The 23,717-nt window shown below is 43.6% G+C and overlaps 2 protein-coding genes across 3 annotated transcripts in view; both read right to left on the bottom strand.

The window, feature by feature from the left end:
• LOC119785500 (son of sevenless homolog 1-like) overlaps nt 1–889 on the bottom strand; it is a 50,090-nt gene extending 49,201 nt beyond the window's left edge. For both annotated transcript variants that reach the window (XM_038288205.1, XM_038288206.1), the window contains exon 1: nt 206–889. In XM_038288205.1, the coding sequence (XP_038144133.1) occupies nt 206–292 (87 nt within the window). In that variant the 5' untranslated portion in view covers nt 293–889. The remainder of the gene's footprint in view (nt 1–205) is intronic.
• Nucleotides 890–4,710: 3,821 nt separating this feature from the next.
• tmem178 (transmembrane protein 178) lies at nt 4,711–15,153 on the bottom strand. Its single transcript, XM_038288251.1, has 4 exons — nt 14,528–15,153; nt 12,407–12,520; nt 11,873–12,010; nt 4,711–7,207 (listed from the first exon to the last, which is right to left on the bottom strand). The coding sequence occupies exons 1-4, from the start codon at nt 15,039–15,041 to the stop codon at nt 6,966–6,968; spliced, it is 1,008 nt and encodes a 335-aa protein (XP_038144179.1). The 5' UTR covers nt 15,042–15,153; the 3' UTR covers nt 4,711–6,965.
• Between the last annotated feature and the right edge of the window lie 8,564 nt (nt 15,154–23,717).

Below are 23,717 nucleotides of genomic sequence, written 5' to 3'. Positions count from 1 at the left end.
CTGAGAGTAACCATGACAACAGAAATTTTAGATGGGCTCATGGTCCAAAAGGTGGACTTAGTTCATCCAACCACTGCACATTCAAGAAACCGTGTCACTGTGTTGTTCTGGTTCTAGTCTGGTACCATGTCCTTTTTGTTTGGTCTTTGGCTGTTAGAGAAGTGAGGGTTGTGTATGGGTCTGGTTCTGTGTGTGTTCTGAGCACCTTCTCCAGGGCCGGAACCAGCAGGCCTCTCCACTTGCCAGCGTTGTCTTCGCTGAAGAAGTCGTACTGCGGCTGGGCGGCCTGCATGTCTGCAGCCCGGGCCGAGAGCAGCAGCCCCGCAGCGGGACCAACTCGCTCGGTTAGCCGGGCTACATAAACCAAGTCCGGCAGTGTCCGGGTCCAGCAGGGCGGGCGGAGCCGGGACGATCCTCCGAAGCGGACCCTGTCCCCGTGACCATCCTCGGCCGCTCCACGGAGGGTGAGCGGTGTCCGGACGCTACACTGGTCGTTAGCTCCCCGGTTTGGTTCAGCGCGGTGTTGTTTCGGCTCGGTTCAGAGGGAGGAGGGCATGGTACTGCTAGCCTGTTAGCATGGGGGCTGCTAGCGGCGGGCACCCTCCGGTTCTCCGGGCTGACGGCCCGCAGCTGCGGGTGTCTGGCTCTCTAGCCTCCAGAGGGGCGCCAATAGCAGCTGGGTCGGTTCGGTCGGCTTAGCTCGGTACTGCTGGGTCCCACAGACACCGCAGTTCCTGGAGGCGTCTTCTCTTCCGGATGTGAGCGCCAGGCCGGGTTTCTGTCAGGCTCTGGCTCCGGGGCCAAGCGGGTGGACACTCACCGATCAAACGGCCGTGGTTGTTGTCACTGTGGCGGTACCGTACACTATACACTGCTGCGCATGCGCTCTCTACAAATTCCTGACGTACATTAGTGGGGTACTGGGAGGTGTGCGCGCCTGAGTGCGCGTGGCCGGCCGCGGTACTGCAGTGATCGTGTTTTCTGTTTCTGCAGTTCTGCTTGTTTCATACCCGGGTTTAACTAATACCAAACAGTTCCGTCTTCCCGTGGAACCGTTTGTTAATGCTTTATGAATAAAATTATATGTTATTAATAAAGTTATCTGTTAGTATATGCCTCACATCTGTTAGCAAAATCCCTTCAGAGTTTGCTCAGGACTCAAAACTCTTCTGACATTTAAGCATATTTTCTTTCAGCAGTTTATTGAAAGCTACTTTAGATCAGTTTTAGAAATATTTTATTTGCTAACTGAACCTGGAAATAACTCCTTTGGAAACCCCAAAAGGCCGTGCAAACTAATGAGATGCAATGATTAGATCAGTTTCCACAGCTTGTCTTTAAATCAATTTCTTCATACCCCACCTCATCCCTTTAAATCAACCAGATCGTACCCTCAGCTTAGCCCTTTAAATCAACCAGTCCGTACCCTCAGCTTATCCATATAAATCAGGGGTGCTCAAATCCAGTCCTCAAGAACTACCATCCTGTAACATTTAGATGCAGCTCTTCCCTATCACACCGGAATCAAAATTCTCCCCTCATTTAGCCCAGCAGAGGCATGGTAACGAGCCACTCATTTGTTTCAGGTGTGTTAAAAATGGGGCGCATCAAAAAGTTCCAGGAGAGTAGTTCTTGAGAACTGTACTTGAACACCCCTGCTTTAAATAAACCAGTCCGTACTATCAGCTTATCCCTTTAAATCAACCAGTTCATACTCCTTGTCTCATACCTGTGTCTTCCGCTTTATCTCAGACCGGGTCAAAAGGTCAGCAGTCTCAGCAGGGATAACCAGAGAGCCCTCTCCCCAGAAAGCCAGAGACACTCCCAGACCAGCAAAGTTACTTACTCCCACCATCATGTCTCTGGTTGTCCCCTGGGTCTCCTCCAAATGGGACGAGGGAGGTGTTACAGGTGCATTTAAAAAGGTTGCTGAACCTCTACAGCTAAGTCCTCTTGATGTGGAATAGAGGCAGCTCTACTCTGAGCCTCTGGTGGATGACCAAAGTAGTGCTGAGGCAACCTGCAGTGAAAACTAATTTCAGCTGCTTTCATCCACAATGTCATTCTTTCAGTCATGATCCAGATTTCATGGCTATATATGACAGTAGGATTGTAGACCGACCAGTAACTTAAAAGTCTTGCCATTTGCTCGGCTCTTTCTTCACCACAACAGACTGGTGCAGCATCAGCATTGATGATCTGTCTTTTAATCTCATGTTCCATTCTACCCTCATTCGTAACCAGGACCCAAAATACTTAAACTCCAACACTTGATACAGGAACTAGCCTCCAACAGGAAAGATATAAGGCACCATTTTCTGGTCAGGAACAATGGCCTGAGACTTGGAGGTGATTTTCAACCCGCCTGCTTCGCACTTGACTGCGAACCGGCCCAGTGCACAGTGTAGGTCACGGCAGGTAGGAGTCAGCAGAGGCACATAATCTTGAAAAGCAGTGACATAATACGCTGGTCCTCAAAGCAGACACCCTCCAACCCTTGGTTGCTTCTAGATAACTTGTCCATAACGCTACAAGTAAGACTAGTGACAGAGGACAGTCCTGCTGGAGTCCAATATTCACCAGGAACCAGTCCGACATAATACTGGCAATCCAAACTTCTGTTCAACAAAGACCACATGGAAGGATCTTGCAGTCTGTCTTGCAACAGATCTAAAGTAGTCTTTCATTGAACACATTGGTATTTAATAGTCTGATGAAGAGCATGATCATGTTTGTACATAATGTTTTCAATTTTCTAAAGATTTTTATTTATAAAGCTCTTTAAAACAACAATAGCTGCCAAAGTGCTGTACATACCAAGAAAGATTTAAAATGTATAAAATCAACATGAAAGTTTAAACGAATAAAACAAATAAAATAAATTAAGTAAAACAAATAAGGCCACATCTAAAACAATAAAACAAAACACAAAAACGCAGAGAGTCTCATGCTGTGCTGAAAGCCAACAAATAAAAATTGGTTTTCAGATAAGTTTTAAAAATAGACAGTGAAGAGGATTGCTTAATGAGGAGGGGGAGCTCATTGCAAAATTTGGAACAGCAACTGAAAAAGCTCTGTCTCCTCTGAGCCTCCGTTTGGACCTAGGTATTTGCAACAGCAGAAGGTCAGCTGACATGAGGCACCGAGTGGGAGCATAAGGGTGGAGAAGCTCAGTAAGGTAGGGAGGGTTCAACCCATTTTAAGACTTAAAAGAAAATAAAATTATCTTGAAATTAACTCTAAAATGCAGAGGCAGACAATGGAGGGAGGCCAGGGTGGAAGTTACATGCTCGTTCTTACATAGTACAGTTAATAGGCGTGCGGGTGCATTTTGCACCAACTGGAGACGTGCAAGGGAGGACTGGCTCACCCTAGAATAAATGCTGTAACAGTAATCTAGCTGAGATGCAACAAAGGCATGAATCATTGTTTCAAAGTGCTGCTGTGAAAGAAAATATTTGAGCTTGGCCAATCATCTGATGTGATAAAAGGTGGATTTTACAACAGAGCTGATTTGCCGATCCAAATAAAATCATTGTCTATCCAAAAACCAAAGTTTGAGATGACTGAATAAAAAAACAAAACAGTGAAAATAAAGAAAATCTGTGAAAACAGCTTATTAACTCTGTAAAAATGTTGATTAAAATTTGTTTTAAGTTTAAATTTCTTGATTTGATTTCTTTAATTTCCATTTACAAAACGATATTTTGCATGCATCAATAACCGATTTCACTCCACACAGCAGGTATGAATTGGACAGTAGAAAAAACATCCTGATAAATACACCGTCTAAAACCAACCTCTGTTTGCAGTTTGATATCATTCACCAGAACCTTACTCTTAATTTCATTCTCACATTACCTATAAAACAATAACCTAAATGTAGCCTTTGATGCTAAATGAACTGGCTTTGTCCAAAACATCAGCATACCCACACGCTCTTCTCATCATATTCTGGACCTTGTGCTGTCATATGGCACCAAGCTTGAGCAAGTAGCTATAATTCCATAAAGTGCTTTTGAGGTTAATGGATGAAACTGCCCATGAGAGGAAATCTCATCTTTACATATTGATAGTTCTTTATTTAGGCAGGAACACCCTGTAATGAAACTTTTCCACTGTTTTTATTACAGATCAGCATACCTGAGGACCTAACAAATCAGTTATTTAATACATAGTAGTGCATATATCAATATTATATTGGACAATGTGATCCCTGTAAAGCAGGTTGTTATCAGTTATGTATTAAAACAGCCTCCTGTTTTAATACATAACTTTAAAGAACTTTATTTGATTAGATTCTATGAAAATCCAGTGGATTTTCCAACATTACTAGTTTTAACATTGTCACAAACAGGTTATCATTCTTTCTGTGGTTCTGCTTCTTTAGAAGGGAACATTGATGAGTCAGGGCACCCCGTAGAGCTGATCTTCACAGCAGCTAAAGCTTCTAAAAAGGAAGTTTCTCTAAAATCACACTGACTGAATTCACACGTTTGCAAGACCAATGAAGTGCTGTGAAAACAGACCATCTGCAGCAAAGCGGTGTGATGTGGAAATGGAAGAGGCCTCACCAGAGCAGCATGACACTGGTTCAAAGAAAACAGACCCAGTCCGACAGTCCAGAGTCAGCTGGGTTGAATAAATGCCTCTATAAATACATTTAATAAATTAATTAAACTCAAAGCAGAGAGGAGACAGATGCTCTGGTTCTGTTTACGTTGTTTATTTACAGTTGAACATCAGAATAACACCAGAAGACCAGAGTCCAGCAGGGGGGGGACAGGACATTGCAGAATCCAGGAGCGGGCGAAGATCCCGAATGCAGGCTGCTGCTGGTAGGGTGGTTCTTTAAAGGAACGTTTGCAGCTAGAATTGGGAGGCAGAGGGCAGGAACCTTAACAGCTGAGATGGACCAGAGGAGTCTGGCTTCAGTTCCCAGTTCTGCAGTGAGCAGAAGATCCAGCAGTACCTGGGGAGCAACTGTCACAGGTTCTGCCTCAGCTAAAGTAGAACTACAGTGGTCAGTAAGACTGACTTGGTTCTGTTCAGGGACACCTGAAAAGAAAACATTATGAGCAGCAGCTACAGGGTCAGCCACACAGAACTTTGTCCTCTGTCTGACTGATAAACTTTCTAAACAGGGATAAAACCCTGTCGGTCCGCTTCAGTCCAGTTTGTGGCTCAGCTCGCAGCTGAATAATCACGACAATCAGAACACGGCTTCGGTATATTCACTGACAGGATCAGAAAATTTACAGTATTTACACAGGTATGTCTGAGCTGGGATCCAAATCTCCAGAGGGTTCTGATCCAATGTGTCTGACAGCATATTCCTGACCTGAAGCTGCTGGAATCATCCAAACAGAACATTTCAGCTTGTTACCAGGCCAGGTGTCCATCCTGTTTGAACCTCAAGAAGTGATGGAACCAGACCTGAACAGCCAAGTTCTGGAGCAGACGGTTGAACTTTTGATTTTTCAGACTATTTTTTATTTGTTTATTGTATATATCAATGCAGACTGATATATTTCTGTTTCTGGTGAAGTGACACCTTCTGGTTCTTTAGGTTATGTTGATCAGAACTCTCTGAATCCTGATGATGAGAGCATAAATCCCCCTCAGTCTCAAGATCATTTTGCAGGTCTGGTTGTCCGAACAAAAAAACAAAAAAAAAGGTGCTGAAACCAGTCATCCATCGGTCTTATACAGTCCTCTCACTCCACTGAATGTTAAAGCTCTGGGCAGGATATTTGAACCAGATGTTTGTTTTTTTTAAACAATCAGATAATAAAGCTGAGGTCGCCTGATCTCGCCTTCTGAAAACTGAATGTTCATCAAGCCGAGTGAGAAAAAGGAAGATTTCAGTTTGCAGGTAAAAGTTTGAACTCCATCAGAAGCACAGCAACTTCAGACCATTAAGTTTTTTAACTGCTTGATGCAAACTGTTAAGTTAAAAGAAGCATGAGAAACTTCTTTAAAAGACTGTGATGTTTACGACCTAGGATGCATTAATGACCTAGGTTGGTTAACCTTCTACGATGGGTAAATGACCTAGATTGCCTACATTTCTAGGATGAATGACTTGAATTGGTTGACATTCTAGGATGCGTAAAACAACCTAGATTTGTCAATGTCTAGGATGTTTAACGACTTAGAGAGGTTAACATTCTAGGATGTGTTAACGACTTTGATTGGTTAATGTTTTCAGATGGGTTAACAGCCTAGATTGGTCATCATGAGATAGATCAGTGGTTCCCAAACTGTTTCTGGTGGGCTCCTATTTAATTTAAAATAAAGTTTTCACGCCCCACCTCATACATATTTTGACAGTACTGCAGTAAAACATATTACAATAAATCAAACTACAATCTTATCAGTTTCAAAGTGTAATGATTTTGTTTGATTTGTTTATTTTACTTTACAAAATAATTCAACATGGCATTAGTGTTTTGTTTTTTTTTTAACAACATCTTAAAATTGGTCATCTAATCTGATAAATTCTATTAATGCAGGTCACTGAAATTACACTGAGGCCCCCCAGGGGGCGTGCCCCCACACTTTGGGAACCACTGAGATAGGGGAGAGGTTATGGATCTGGGTAGAGATGATTACCCTGAATTTGTTTACAACCTCTTGACCTTTTCTGAGAACTGAGATGTTACGGAGTCCAAACTTTTAGATACTGATGAAGCAATTTCATCAAGTTCTTCAAACGCTTATAACGTCACCTGCGGCCATGCACAGCTGGGATGTCGTAACAGAAATCCTGTAAATCTTTTTGGTTCAGAGCCAAAACAAACTGCCATACAGTTATTTCTTTACATCCACCAGGGGGCGCCAAGCTGCACAAAGGCTCTAGAAACAGGTGACCCCATCCACCTCAGATCGAATGTCCGACACACAACTGTAGGTCTGCAGCTGAGCCTAAACTGTCCAGAATCTCCTGACCGACAGCTGGCAGCTCACACTGAGGATTCCCGGGCCGTTTTGGATCTGAGCGCTCCGGCCCGACTCAGAAAAGGGAAGGAGGTTCCAAGGCAGCCAGAGGCCACAGTCAGACCCAGACTGGCCCAGGCGCAGCAGATGGACCAACCGTAGCCATGATCCACGTCAGCCGGAAGACCGTAGATGAAAGGCGGGTTTCTGGAAAGGTCATAGGTCACGCTGGCTGCATACGTGCACAAGGAGATGGTGCAGAAGATTCCTGAGAACAGAGAAAAAACAGATCTGACTAGGAAAGCACGGCAGAGGTCTTAGGTTCTGCTCACTGATGACAGATGCTGGTTTCTAAAAGAACTTCAGAACATCCAGACTCTTCTTGCTGGACCCGTATTTGGTTTCCTACAAAGTTTTGTACCCTCCCAGAAATGTAATCCCACTCCTGACTTGGAGACTTGTAAATAGTGCCCATTACTTAACATCTTTAAAAAAAAACGCACTTGGTTGTTTTTTCAGATGTTATTAGTTTCAAATTCTTTTTTTTCTGCAGATTTTATAGTCTAAAATTTAAGTTTTTAAAATGCTTTTTTTAAGCAATTCCAATTTTGTTTTCCAGATCACATGCTCTTTACTTTTGGGGATGGAAGAATAAGTAGATAGGGACAGCTGCAGTGCTACAGTCTAGAAGAAATTACATTGCGAAGACAATAATCCATAAATTTCACCAACGGGCCTCAAAAAGCTGAACAGAAACACGAGACTGGACTACAGCACATATCAGTTTAGAAATCAAAGATCCCCTCAAGATTCTTAAAGGCAACAAAGCCAGAATAGTCCATCCAGCCAGCAGCTCAGATTTATCAACCTCTACTTTTTAACAGTTTAGATGAAGACACTTTACATCTATCAAACATTTAGTAGCCTCTCATCTGACTGGAATCCACTGAGATTTTAAAGAAAAGTTGACCTGAAGGTTGTCTGCATGCAAGAGGTTGTATTTCAGGTACGAGTATAAAGCAAGACCCACTTTGGAGCCTTGAGGGTCTAAATGAGATTAGAGCTTGACGGAGACATTTCTGTTGGTTAAATAGGACTTAAATCATCAAAGATTTAGATTTTTATACCAAAACATTTGTCCAGCATTGATAAATAAACATTATGATCTATCGATTCAAAAGCAGCATTAAAATCAAGAAGAATTTTAAAAAGTTTGATTACCAGAATAAGCAGTTATAAAAAGATGATTGCACATCCGGACGAGTTTCAGTAACAAGACTGAAAAACGGAGTAAAGCTTCTGTTGGGTTTATTCAATGATGATTATAGAATTAATGTATGCTTATGAAACATTTGTGCAAGGGGATGCTCCACTCCTGTCTCATGATCCAGTCAGGAGACCATCCTGCCTTGTCATTCTGATGGAGCATTCTGTCCTCATGAACTGATCAATTGTTCTGTCAGAACAATACTCTGTTTGTAACCATGTGTCATGTTCTGTTAATAAAAGACGGCTGCAGGAGGGGATTCGGAGAAGGAGAGCTTGAAGTTGGGTTGGGCTTTTCCTTCCGCTCCTGCAGAAGCTGCTTGAATCTGTTTCCTGTGTAGACTCAATTTCTATTTATTTGCAAACCTACATTTTCTGAATCCGACAGCTTCTCATGCATATCATGAAGTTTTGGAGAGAAAGCGAACTTTAAAATTGGTCCAAAGTTTGAGAGAACTGTAGGATCGTAATTGTTTTTCTTTATGGCGACTGTTGAAAGCAAAGAACATGTGTAAAAAAAAAAGTAAAGTTGAAGAAAATAGTTTTCCAAATATGAACTTTCAAAAACCTTCTCATAAAAAAAGGGGTTTGAGAGAGTAATTCATAATCTGCATGCAAAACTGCAGCAAATGTTTTTTACAGTATACTGTTTTTTTCAAAATTTTTATCCAAATTTATTTTTCCAATTTTATTTTTTTTTATACCTGTTTTACAAATTCTACCTTGTCATCTTTTAACTATTTTGCAAACAACATTACACAACTTAAGCGGTTTGCTTAATAAAACTGCTGCTAAACAATCTGATGCTCACGTTTAGCTCCGCTAAGCATCACGTCTCGATCCTCTGCATTAGCATGCGTATGCTCATGGTGCATTCAAAGACAAATCGGAAAAAGAAATTACTCCATGCTGATAATGGGATTAACTGTTGTAACAGCTGAAAAAAAATCCAGTGGACATGTCCAACGCATACCCCACATCCGTACCACCCATGCATATATCCCACAAGCTTTCCTTTTTCCTTCACTGGAAAATCGGGAGTTTGGCAGGAGATTACATCAAAAAATCGTCTTCCATGAAAATTGTGAGCGTTGGCAAGTATGACTGTTAGCTGTTTAGTGTTTGTAAATTTGTAAAAAATATTGTCACAAAGACATCAGCATGGCTGTGTCTGAACGTCCGTCTTAACCCCTAAATCCCTCAATCACTACATAGAACGGCGACTGTATAGTGGACTTTATAGTGAACTCAGTTAACTGACCGTTCAGACAGATGATCACTACTTTTCCCTCTCTATTTGTCACATGACTCCACCTCCCTGCACGGTTCCTGAGCCATCTTTGTTATTTGTTGCCACTGTCAGGTATCAAAAGCATGCCGCTGTGACAACAAATCCCATGATGCTTTAAGAGGGAAGCTCTCATCGCAAAGCATTCCAGGATATATCTGCTTGTCTAGTGACCATGGATGATCACTGCTTTTCAAGGTGCATGGTGAGAATTTTGAGTCCACTAATTTTTCATCCACTACACATTCAGACGCTCATTTAAAATGACATAATCACTATACACTCACCGGCCACTTTATTAGGTACACCTGTCCAACTGCTCGTTAACACTTCATTTCTAAGCAGCCAATCACATGGCGGCAACTCAGTGCATTTAGGCATGTAGACATGGTCAAGACAATCTCCTGCAGTTCAAACCGAACATCAGTATGGGGAAGAAAGGTGATTTGAGTGACTTTGAACGTGGCATGATTGTTGGTGCCAGAAGGGCTGGTCTTAGTATTTCAGAAACTGCTGATCTACTGGGATTTTCACGCACAACCATCTCTAGGGTTTACAGAGAATGGTCCGAAAAAGAAAAAACATCCAGTGAGCGGCAGTTCTGTGGGCAGAAATGCCTTGTTGATGCCAGAAGTCAGAGGAGAATGGCCAGACTGGTTCGAGCTGATAGAAGGGCAACAGTGACTCAAATAACCACCCGTTACAACCAAGGTGGGCAGAAGAGCATCTCTGAACGCACAGTACGTCGAACTTTGAGGCAGATGGGCTACAGCAGCAGAAGACCACACCGGGTGCCACTCCTTTCAGCTAAGAACAGGAAACTGAGGCTACAATTTGCACAAGCTCATCGAAATTGGAAAATAGAAGATTGGAAAAACGTTGCCTGGTCTGATGAGGCTCGATTTCTGCTGCGACATTCGGATGGTAGGGTCAGAATGGAGGTGGTGGTGTCATGTTGTGGGGAATATTTTCTTGGCACTCTTTGGGCCCCTTGGTACCAATTGAGCATCGTTGCAACGCCACAGCCTACCTGAGTATTGTTGCTGACCATGTCCATCCCTTTATGACCACAATGTACCCAACTTCTGATGGCTACTTTCAGCAGGATAATGCGCCATGTCATAAAGCTGGAATCATCTCAGACTGGTTTCTTGAACATGACAATGAGTTCACTGTACTCAAATGGCCTCCACAGTCACCAGATCTCAATCCAATAGAGCATCTTTGGGATGTGGTGGAACGGGAGATTTGCATCATGGATGTGCAGCCGACAAATCTGCGGCAACTGTGTGATGCCATCATGTCAATATGGACCAAACTCCCTGAGGAATGCTTCCAGCACCTTGTTGAATCTATGCCACGAAGAATTGAGGCAGTTCTGAAGGCAAAAGGGGGTCCAACCCGTTACTAGCATGGGCTACCTAATAAAGTGGCCGGTGAGTGTATAGTGGCCTATATGGTTTGGTGAAGTCTTCCAGGTCATAGTCATTCCAAAAAAAAAAAAGAAAATTAAAAACCCCTTAGAAAATTAAGGACCCCTTCGTCTGTTCCAATTTGCATGTTTTCAAAACAAAAACAAGGCTTTGTTGGGCTACTGTATAAAACCTCGAACTCAAACCTATTCCTGACTTTTTGAATTGAAAAAGCTTGCTGGATGGCAAGCGAAACGTCTTCAAACTTGGAAACAGAGTCCAGTGGATTGCTTTTTAATTTTCTTTTTTTGGAATGTCCTATATAGGGTTCTGGGCGGACATTCTGACACAACCGGTGTTGTTTAGGCTGCAGTGTGTTCTGGGTAAACCACGTATGCTAGGTCCTGTAATGCAGGGTCCTGTAATGAATCAAATTTGTGGAAGAGGGAATGAAAAACAAATGCAATAGGATGAAAAACATCTCTGCTAATCTTTGCCCTCCTGTGTTTACTCTGTAGGATCCAGAACTAACCAGACCAGAACTAACAACCCAGCATGCGTTGCACAGGTGAGAAAAATAGCAACCTCCATGGGTGGAAAATATAACAAGGAAATATAATTCTTGAAGTAATTATGAGTTTTTTTGGTATCACAAGGATGGATTTTTATATTAGAAGGTAAGTTATAACAAATTAAGCCAACATGTTCAACTAGTCATGGATGCCTTTAAAAGCAGCAGGAGCACAGCCTGTGTAAGAGTCGCATCAAATATCAGGCACCTTGTGGAAAAAAATTGCTTAGAGTTTGATGTATTTGTAATAATAACCACAGCTGTGGTACTGAAGTCTGTTCAAGCTGTGTGTCAGAGAGAAGGACGCAGCTCCCATAACCCCTCAGTGTGACCTTCGGCACAGCTATGTGCTGCAGACCTACGCTGCCATCAGCAGGGGGAGACACAGACAGTTACCTGCCATTAGGAAAAGCAGGCCGGAGACATGCTGTGTCAAGCTCTCCTCCCAGAAAAATCCCACAGACACCACGATGCTGCCGCACAGCAGGACGGCCGCCGCCATGCCCAGGAAGCCCGCTGTGATGCGCCGCAGATCTGAGGACGACAAACACGGATAGTTACATATCTGTGTGGTTCTGCTGAGCGCTTATGTATGGACCTACAATATCAAACAAGTTCTGTGTTTGAAAAGTACTGTTTCTGGCTCTGCTCTTTCTGTTGGTTTCTAGTTAAACAGGAAAACATCTTTTCATCTGATTCCGTGTTTAATGAGGCTCAGAAACACAGAGAGCATTGCCATGGTAACGGGTCCTGCTCACCCCCTCTGTTACATAACCGCCATGATATGTTTCCATGACGACAGGCAACGCAGGAAGCAGCAGGGCAGCAGAGCTGCTGTGATCAGTGCCGAGTGATGTCACACAGGTGTCATCCGTTCGCAGGTAACTTTCACTTCCTGCATGTGTGTGTGTGTGGGGGGGGGGGACTCACGTAGCAGGTGCCACTCGTCCTGTTGGATGGTTCTGGTCAGATTCAGTGGGATGTTTCTCAATCGGATCGGCTGAGAGAAGTGATACTTCACAGCTGTGCAGCGATCTGCGATACCTGCAGAGACACACAGGTGAGACACCTGGGATGATGTCACTATTCAACTGCAGAGAGAAGTTTACCACACAGAACCAGAAAATGAGCAGAACCAGCGCCGATCAGATAAAAGAGATAAGAGAAACACTGTGGACCTCTCCAGTTACTGTTGACACTGACAGGTGCATGATGGGAAATGTAGTGTGGGCTGATATAATTCCTGCCTCTCCCCCCTCTGCCCGCCCTGCAGGGATCGATGGTTCTAATCAGATCTGGGATCAGTGTCTGGCCTAATGTGATGTAATGACCCGGAATATAATGGAGGCTGATGTGATTTGAAGTGCTGTAATCTGATGTGTGGTCTGAGTGCTGCCAATGTCCAGCCCCGCCACTCTGACCTCCAGGATCCTGCGACAAAACCCAGACAGCCTCGCATAAACAGGACTTCCTGATCCAGAGCGGTTCCATAGGTTCTGCTCCACTGCTCCATCCATCCTGCATTCATTCATTCATTCATTCATTCATTCATTCATTCATTCATTCATTCATTCATTCATTCATCTGGCTGGTCTGAGATCAAAAGCCACTTTTAGTTCTCTGACTGAGTCCTGCTGTCAGAGAAATTAGTTCCTATTGCAAAGATTGCTATACATTTTCAGTTTGTAGATGTGACATAAAAATGCCAGTACCAGAACCAGAGCAACCATAGATCTTTCCGAACGCCATAGCAACCAGTAAAACCAGCTTAACAAACACCAACAAACCAAATAAAAACCCTGCTCCCAACTCCTAAAAACATCGACCGTCTGTAGGAATGGGTCATACTCCATTAATGTTTCCCCCATCAAACTTTTTCATCCATCCAATCATCCACTCAACCATCAATCCACCTTTTCATCCATTCATTAAACCATCAATCCATTATCCATCCATCCAATCATCCATCCATCTGTCTGTTCATTCATCCATCCAACCATCCATCCATCCACCCATACGTCCATGATTCAATCTATCCATCAACCAATCAATCCATCCTTCCACCCATCCATCCATCCCTCCACCTACCCATCAAACTATGCACCCATCCATCCATCCATCATTCAAACTATACATCCATCCATCCATCCATCCATCCATCCATATATCCATCATTCAGTCTTTGCATCCATCCATCCATCCTTCCACCCGTCCGTCCATCCATCCTTCCACCCATCTGTCCATCCATCCATCCATCCATCCATCCTTCCACCCGTCCGTCCATCCATCCTTCCACCCATCTGTCCATCCATCCATCAGTCAAACTATGCATCTGTCCATCCATCCATCCATCCATCCACCCATCTGTCCACCTATCCATCCTTCCATCCACCCATCCATGCATTCATTCATTCATTCATTCATCCATCCATCCTTCCACCCATCCGTCCACCCATCCATCAACCCATCCATTCATTCATTATCTCATCCATTTATTGATCCATCCACAATTCCATCCATTCATTCATTCATTCATCCATCCATCCATCCACCCATCTGTCCACCTATCCATCCTTCCATCCACCCATCCATGCATTCATTCATTCATTCATTCATTCATCCATCCATCCATCCTTCCACCCATCCGTCCACCCATCCATCAACCCATCCATTCATTCATTATCTCATCCATTTATTGATCCATCCACAATTCCATCCATTCATTCATTCATTCATTCATTCATTCATGCATCCATCTGTCCACCCATCCATTCATACATCCATGCATGCATGCACGCATGCATTCATCCATCCATCCATCCATCCATCCATCCATCCATCCATCCGTTCGTTCATTCATTCATTCATTCATTCATTCATTCATTCATTCATCCATCCATCCATCCATCCATTCATTCATTCATCCATCCATCCATCCATTCATTCATCCATCCATCCAACCTTCCTTCCTCAGATCAGATAAATTATATAAACAGAGGGCTGGGTGTGTATATCTGGTGTGTGTGTGTGCGTGTGTGTGTGTCCGCGGACCCCGATCGATCAGCTTGTCGATGTCCGGGTCCATTCCCTTGAAGTAGCACTTCCTCCACAGGCCGGAGTGGGTAGAAAACAGCGGCCTGCCGCACTCCGTCTCCAGGATCCCCATCCCCAGGATGGCCCTCCAGTTCTCCAGCAGCTCCTCCTCCCTGCTGCCCACATGCACTGGCTTCATAAGCGCCACGTCCCTCTGCCGGGCCGCGGCGCCGCCGCTGTCCACCAGCGGCAGGTGGTAGATGGGCATCTCCCGGTTCTTCTGGTCGTTGGAGTCGGAACCGTCGCAGTTCTGCTTGTGCCTGCGCGTGTCAGTCTGGTACCAGTGATCCGTGGAGATGGCGGTGACCAGCAGCAGCAAGGACAGCGAGCTGAGCGCCAGGCTCACTGCGGACACCTTCACCGTGATAGGCCGGGCTCTCTCCATGGCCGGGACCTGCACCGAACCGGTGGCGCTCCTGATCCCGGGGCGAACGTCCGCTCCGTTTTCAGCGTTGGTTCCGTTACTGGCCATCTTGAGCTGCCATCCTCTTCCTCCATCAGCTGTTCCCGGTTTGCCCTGGAGAGCGCGTTGTCATGCCGACTGGCATCAGAGCTGAGTCAATGCTGCCGCAGGTGGGCTGCGCAACCGGAAGCCGACCCTTCACAATAAAACAGAATAAAAGCGAAGAATCCAAAACCCTGTTTTCCTCCTGGAATGACGTCATCCAAAGTTTCAAATCCGCTTCTTTAAGATATCTTGAATTATGATGGCATTTGAGATATCTTTAACCAGAATTATGACTAGTCAAAACTAATATCGAGATATCTTTATATTTTATGATAAATGAATATAGATATACAGGTTAATGGTAAATCTGACTTCATTTCGACTAGTCAGAATGTAATTAGAGATATCCCGAATAGGTATTTTGACTAGTCAAAATATAATTAGAAATATCTTAAATCTCTAAAACGTCTAGTCATAAAACAATATGAGATATCTTGAATGTAAAGGCGGTACAACCGAATTTATGTTAAAACGGCTTGCCATAACACCGGTCCTCCCTACAGAACTGTATCAAACTACTTTACCCTTTTCATGATTCAGCAACTGTTCCTGCTCTAATAAAAAAAGCACTATTCTATTCTATTCTAATTCCAGAGGTTCAGGTGAAACAACTGGATTAAGTGTGATAAATTCAGGCAGGGAGTGGAGGAATTTGAGATGCAGGGTGGCAATGCTGGACATCTGCATTGAAGTAACCAACATAGAAACCTCATTTAAGTAAATAAAACATCCAGAAACATTCTTAAACTATTTATTTCAACACAGTGTTTGCCTAGTGCAACTTTTCATTTTCAAAGAGCCATTTTCCCCCAAATCTGTCCAGCTAAAAGCAAAATATAACATGATTAAACGCATTATTTTTGTTAAATATCTGTTGTGGGGAATCTGTTCCCATCTTAAACAACTAAACGTTTATTGTTATTTTTAGCTTTTAAAACAAATAAAGATAAAACATGTAATTGAAAATGGCTTATAAACATATTTCATATGTCATTTTATTGTTAAAATTCTGTTAAAATATTCTTTATAAAAACCACTAACGCACCTTTATTATATAATATATAAGTAATATAAGACTCCTATATTACTTTGTTCTTTAATCTTTATAGCCTCTATTAAGACACATGGTCCAAAGAGCCACAAGTGGCTCTAGAGCCACAGCTTACAGACCCCTGGCCTTGTGGATAGAGCAGTGTGCTTGTGCTCTGAGAAGGATGCAAGTACCCAGTTCGATCCCCACAACCTGCAGTCTGGGTCTCTGAGCAAGACCCTTAAACCCACACTGCTCCCCAAGAGGATGGGTTAAATGCAGAGATCCATTTCTCCAATGTGAGATCAATAAAGTTCAATTATTTCCTTTCCAGTTGGAATAAGAAACACCTTTGAATGTTATTTTGCACAAAAGAAATACAGTTTTCACAAATTTTTGATGCACTGTTGTTTCACCAGACCTGACTCCGATAGGAGCTCTTTGATGGAACTCTGCAGAGCCTAAATGCTTGCTTGTGAGGCAGTTTAGTCATTTTATTTGAATGAATAAGAAAAAAGATCACAATTAGAAGTAGCAGCTAGAAAACAGCACTGCGGGATTGGGGTCTGAAACTGGTTTGAACCAGGGTTTCTTAAAGGGGTCATAGAATGATTATATAGGGTGTTTGGTGCTGGCCGTTAAGGTCTCTGAATAGGGTGTGTAACATTGGTTGGGCTGAAAATAGCATATTTGCTGTTCTACAGTATGAGCCCTAGTGCAAGCCTGGTTATAGACCCTAAAAGAAGCGACAGGTTTACTTCTTTTTATGGTTTGATCATGAATGTCTAGATGAACTGCGTGCTGATTGGTTGGTTTACAACGAGCGAAGCTGCTGAGCAACGACGCATCATAGCAACAAGCACACACTCACTGAAAAATCGAGATTGTTGATATGGTAGGGTGACCAGACGTCCTCCTTTCAACATATTCTCATTATCAGTTCGTATGAAATTGTACGAAAAGTCATGCACAGTATTTCGTACGTTTTGGGCATTTTTCCTTGAAAATACAGATTAGTGCGCATGCGCAGCCAGACAGACGAAAAAAGCAGATCCGCAGACGGACGTAAAAATGGGAAAAACAGTGCAATAATCACTTCTTCAGGTCTCTAACTAGGTTGCTTGCTGTTTTGTATCTTAGGGTTAGGGTCAGGGTTAGGGTTAATTGTATGTTAAATTCTATGTTATTTAATGGTGCGTAAGATGCGCATGCGCAAGGATATCTTGTCTTGAGGCAAGGTGTAAAAATACGACGAAATGCGATGAAAAAAAACGTATTACAGTGCATAACTTTTCGTACGATTTCATACGAACTAATAATGAGAATACACTGCTCCTTTTCATACCTAAAAAAAGGAATTTCAAAATCGTCAGGGATTTTGGTCGACTACAGTGCAATGCCACCCCCCCGCCGTCGTAAAATGAGTCTTATATTTTCGTTTTTTACTGGATTCAACTTATTTCACAGGATGCACAGCATTGAGTTGTAACTAGGTGACTATAAAGACAGATACGCACAGGTTTCACAAGCAATCTCCTCCCCACACCCCGCTCTCACCCCACTCGCTCTCTCGAAGTAGTTCTAATCTGCACATGATGCACGGATTATTGTATTGCCTGCACGCTGTCACTTGCATTAAAAAAACACCGCCTCGCATTGTCTAAAATCCGGGACAATTTATTCAACTTGCGGCAATCTGTGAACAACTATCTATATCAAGGAGACTTCCGGGAGACTTGAGATGTCTGTTCTGCCGGCTGAGGACGGGCGGCTCATGGCTCTCTGCTGAAGTCCAGTCAGCGGCCCAGCAGTCGACACTTCATAACCCCCTTGGTTATTCGTTTGGATTCGCCCGTTTTATGGTGGAAGTTTAGAATTTTGAGATTTGCAGAGAAAGGAGGTGTCGATGGGGTTTGAACTTCTCTGTACGTCCGTTTCACACTATGACAATGGAAACTCGGTTTTGCATTCTATGAAACACTTGATCCAAAGTGCAATATGCTTTCACAGCATTTGATGGCTGCAGAGGAGGTAAAGAAATCATTTGAATCAGGTGTGCTTGAGTAGAGAAACATGAAAGACAGTGAGCCCTGATGACCAGGGTAAATAAACCCTGGTTTAAAGTCCTCTGGTTGAGTGAACAGGATGAAGGAAAATCAGGCAGGATTTTCACTTTCTCAAGTTAGATTCACCAAGCTTTGTCCTTAAAGAGTCAAATTAAGCATGTATATAAAGTATAATAGAAAAAAAGAGTTCATATAATCCACTGTGGATAAAAGCATAACCTGGTTTACTGGGGAGATATAAGGTATACAACAGTTTACATCAGACAGGTGGGATTACAGCAACCAGATTGCTATTTGAACTTATTGGGGTAATGAAGCATGCAAGTTTGGTTATAAAAAACATGTGGGATTACATCATGTAGGTGGGATTACAGCCGTTAGAATGTGATTGTAGCAGACAGGTGCGGTTAAAGAATGCATAAGGGATTACAACTGACAGATGTAGCATGCAGGCTTTGTTATAGCAGGCAGGTTGGATGAAGTGATTCATGGGATTGGAGGACACATGTGGGATTACAACTAACAGATGCATTTAGCAGGCTGGTGAGATTACATCATAGAGGTGTGAATACAGATCACAGGTGGGATTACAGCAGAGAGGCATGGTTATAGCAGACGGGTTTAATTGCAGAAAATGGGTGAGATTACAGAAAGCAAGAATAATTACATCAAATAGGTGGGATTATATGAAACTGGTGGGATTAAAACAGAGAGGTGTAAGTACAGTGGACAGTTGGGATTACGATAAAAAGGTGTAGTAAAAGCAGATCTTTGGGGTTACAGCAGAGACAGGAATGCAGGGGGTTGAGGTATTTTCTTGCTTAGAGTCATGTGAGTCCATTGAACTCATCTTTGTCCTTGTCAGTTTTGTTTCCGTGGTGACCATGGGACTGTGGCCTCATGGGAAATCTCAGGTGAAAGCAGCTCCAGTCCTCAGAAAGAAAAATAAAAGCTCAACTATGGAGCGGATCAATAATTCAGCAGTGTCCCTGCTGGCCTCTGCTGCTTCCTGTAACTCAACCCCCCCACCACCACCCCCCAACCCTTCCAGGAGCCTCTCACCTCCTCTCTTTAAACACACCTTCCTGTCTGGATCGGTGCAGAGCAGAAAGATCTGAACCAGAGAGAATTATGATCAAAAAGAAAACCCGGCCCTGAACCAGAACTAAATCTGACCCAGAAACAGGAGGAAATATGGATCAAAATAAGAAGAAAATCGGACAGAACCAGAAGGACATTTACATCAGAACCAGAGGAAAATCGGAATCAGAATGAGGAAAATTAGGATGCAGAGGAAAATAAGCCTGGAGGAAAATCAAAACCAGGACCAAAGAACGATCAGGTCAGAAATCACCTGAAGTCTGGTTAAGTAAGATAAATTAGAATTAGAGGAAAATCTGATCAGAACCAGTATACAACTGGTGCTGTTTCCTCACTCTTTAACGTCCTAAAGGACTTGAGGATCTGTTTGCTGCAGCAGTCAGTAAACACATCATCTGAGGCCTCTCCTGCAGAGCAAGAAGCAGCATGGTTCTGGTCTGGGCTCAGAGAGGGAGCTGCAGCATGCTAATGAGGCCGGAAGCTGCAGCCTGCTGCTGACTGCAGGACAGCATCGACTGGATTTTGTCCCGCTGCCTGGGAGAATCCCAATCATCTCCGCTGGAAAGGTTCTGTGCAGCTTGGAGTGTTTTTCTCCTAAAGAACCAATCAGCTGTTTGCTTTTTCTTCACATGCTGCTCAAAGCATCTCCAGGTTCAGTTAGCAGACATGCTGTTCTTCATATCTGCTGAAACGCTGTTTTATCTTTAGGCAGAGCCATCCCGCAGATACTGCCAGTTAGTCGGAAAAGAGTGGGTGATGATCACAGGATGGTTTCAATGGAGAGGAGCGGACATAGTGAGCCTCCACAGGCTGCAAACATCCAGCTCGATGTCACAAGAAATTAAACCCGTCTATAAGGAGAAGAGGAAGGAAGGCGAGAAAAAACTCAGCAGGGTTCCACAGAAGGAGCAAAACCTGAAGGATATCTTACCTTTTGGAAACATTAGCAGGAAACCTTTAATTTCTGTTGATGTTCTCAAAAATTCCTGTTTCTCTGAAGGTTTTGGAGCTAGTTGTCCGCCAGATAATCTGTGCCTTCAACCCATTTCTGGTCCTGCACCTCTTAAATATGATGTCATCAGAACCAGCTGGACTCCCTTTTGACAGACACTTCCATGGCTTGCCCTAAATTTTAAAGTAGAGAACAACAATCGTTCAGTTTGGTATACAGACAATTTCCTGATTCACATATTTTATAAAATACTTGAACTTTACGCTTTAGGCTTTACGCAAGGCTTTAAACCTGGGTTTGAATGGCGACAAAGTCATTCTAAAGCACATATCAAGGTGCTCATTTTTGAGCCTGGATCCATATTTATTTTTGATTCTGTTCATGGTGGAGAATCCTGCTTCACAGCAGCAGGTTGAGCCAAACATCCTCTAAATGTGCAGGGTCATCTTTGAGCACGCCATTTCCCTTTTCTTTCACCAGTTCGCAACAGTTCTTCCAGCAGTCGACGCTTTCTCTGCTCTCTTTTTCTCATCGTCTTCTCCTGCTTTCCCATCGCCCAGCTTGCCAAAGGTTTCCATGCTGTGTCGTGGCTCGCCACAGCGACCCAGACTGACAGCAGCTCATTGGCTAATTTGTATAACGTGCAGCCTGGTCCCGGATTCCACTGAGGGCTTTACCGTATTAAAAGGAGAAGCGACACAAGTGAAGTTAGACACTGCCGTCAGACAACATGCAGAAATTTATAAATGTTTTAAATCAGGTGGGGTCCAGATTAGCCAGTAGGTAGGTACGGATCCGGACCGCGGTCCACTAACCCGTGACCTCTGTCATAGAGCGTCCTGCTGCTCCAGAGGGGAGGAGAGATTGGCAATCATCATTCATCATCATCAAAATTAACAGGGGAGGTTTAACCTCCCTCAATAATAAGCCACATCTTTCCATATACCTCAGTGATTGTAGAAACCATCGTCTGACCCCACACTTGGTGTCTGCCAAATCCCCAGGGGTCCCAACCCCACTCTGGAACCCCTGGTATAGATGGAGGCTAGATGTGAGCCAAGTTCTGACTGACCGAGGGAGACGCTGCCCAACCCCCTCCATCCTCCTCCTTATGAAAGTTATTGATCACATCCTGAAGCTCCATCAGCTTGTATTGATTGGCCGGATCAAGGCCTCTGGCTCACCTTGAACAGGGTTGAGGGGAGTCAGGTGGGGGGCCCTGAGTCAGTGTGTGTATGTGTATGGGGGGATAATTACCACTCAGTCAGAGGGGCTGCAGAGCGCCACTCCCTCTGAGGTGTGAATATCCTCGCTGCAATGAAATGCTGAAGCAGCGACATCATGGAGGTCAGCATAAGGTGTGAAACTGGACCCAACTATAACAGCTCCTGGTCACTTCCTGTGGCGCTTTCAAATCAAAAGTCCCACAGTTAACTGGGATGTGTTTAATGTAATCAGTGATAGACACCAGTTACCATGGTGATTCACGTAGCTGAAAATGAATATTCCCTGATGAATTTACTCTTGTCAGCTGTCTGTCTTCCTCTCTGTCCACCCGCCTGTCCCTGTCTGTCTGTCTTGCAGCTTTGTTAATGACACCAGAACACGGCAGAATTTTGCTGTAGTTTCGAACAGCAGTGTTAAGATGAGCTTCGGAGGACGTTGGTTCTGATGCTGAAATGAGATGCAGGTCGCTCCTCTTCCTCCTCAGCAGCTGATTATTGATAATGAGCGTATTGATCCGCTGTGACAGGAAGACAGCGGTGTTGAGCCAACACTGAGCTCCCAGAGGTCCGTTCTGCTGATGGTGTCCAGAACAGTACTGCAAAGCCTCCTGCATCAAGGTCACCAACCTGGACAGAACTTTCCTGGTAAGGCAGCAGGGGCAGCACTTCTACACTCAAACCTGGTAGTGTTTTAGGGAGTTGCCATGGCAACCTGCCACACTACCACAGCACCTCAGAAAGGTGGATGCACGGACCAATATGGTTGATGGTACCGGCCACAGCCTTTCCACCTGATGTGTTTCTTCGACCTCTGGTGCCTCAAACAGACGTCCAACGATGAAACAAGTCTGAGGTTCACATGCCATCCTTCACCATGTCCATGTCCATCACCTACATGGACATGAAGTCCCTCAGCAGAACCAGAGAGTCATCCGATGGTACCTCCTCCTGATCTCCATCTGAGACCATGGCAGCCATGTTTTTAACTGCTGTTTGGTCCAACAGAACAGCTAGAACCTTCACTTATCGACCCTCTGGACCAGAAAGAACCTAGAACATTGTAACAAAATTATACTTTCCAAGAACAACTAATAAATAAGTCTTCCTTCCTTCCTTCCTTCCTTCCTTCCTTCCTTCCTTCCTTCCTTCCTTCCTTCCTTCCTTCCTTCCTTCCTTCCTTCCTTCCTTCCTTCCTTCCTTCCAGCGTTTTATTGTCATCACACTGTCACAAGTACAGAGCAACAAAATTCCCTCTCAGCATTTAAACCATTCCCTTGGGGAGTAGTGGGCTGCCATTTGCGGCGCCTGGGGAGCAGTGTGGGGTTAACGGTCTTTTGACCATCTGTGGGAACTCACAACCAAGTTTCCAAGCTCTAAGCACTAGGCCACCATTGCCCCTTCCTTATTTTTTATTTATTTATTCGTTTATTTGATAGGGACAAGTATGTTTCATGCATCATGTCACACACTACTACATTTTAGCTAAGGCTAATTCTCAATGTCTGTCCCCAGTTAGGCTTTTACACAAACACAGTGACTGTACACAAGAACAACAGAGCAAATTACACATTAAAACATCACAGAAATAAAATCAGGTCAGTTAGGTTATTAATGTTCACATGACTGACCTCTCAATAAAAAGTCTTTAAGTTTATGTTTAAAAAGGACCCAGTTTGACTCTCCCTTCAGTTCTGCAGGTAATGTGTTCCATGTTTTGGTGCCTTGTACAATGAAAGCTGATTGACCGAAAGAGGTTTTGCGTCTGGGAACTTGAAAGTTTCCACTGTGGGCTCCTCTTGTGACTGAGCCCACAGCTCTGAGAGGAACTACACAGTCACTCAAAACCTTAGGGGCCTTATCATGCAAGCATTTATATACCAGTTTTAACTGAACAAATTTCACAAAGTTTTCGAAATTCAGCATTTTTAAATTGTTCAGACTAACACAGTGATGGGACCTGATTGGTTTTTTATCTAAGATTTTTATAGCTCTATTATAGATCATCTGAAGAGGCTTGATAGTAGTGCTTGTGGCCTGTGACCAAGAACTAATGCAGTAACTTAGATGTGAAAAGATCATGGAGTGCACAAAACTGTGAGCAGCGTGAAACGGTAGGGAATCTCTAATCAGTTTGAAAGTGTACAAGTTTGCTTTTGTCACTCTGGACACTTTTTTACATGGCTGTCAAATTTCAATTGTAAGTCAAGTATTAGTCCTAGATACTTGATTTCTGAGTTCTGAGTTGATTTCCTTACTTCCCTCCTT

Source organism: Cyprinodon tularosa, unplaced genomic scaffold, assembly GCF_016077235.1.
Source record: "Cyprinodon tularosa strain WSP-4 unplaced genomic scaffold, ASM1607723v1 ctg25, whole genome shotgun sequence".
In the NCBI taxonomy this organism is placed as follows: Eukaryota; Metazoa; Chordata; class Actinopteri; order Cyprinodontiformes; family Cyprinodontidae; genus Cyprinodon; species Cyprinodon tularosa.
The sequence above is the reverse complement of the archived record's forward strand: the minus strand, read 5'-3'. Positions and strand labels throughout refer to the sequence as shown.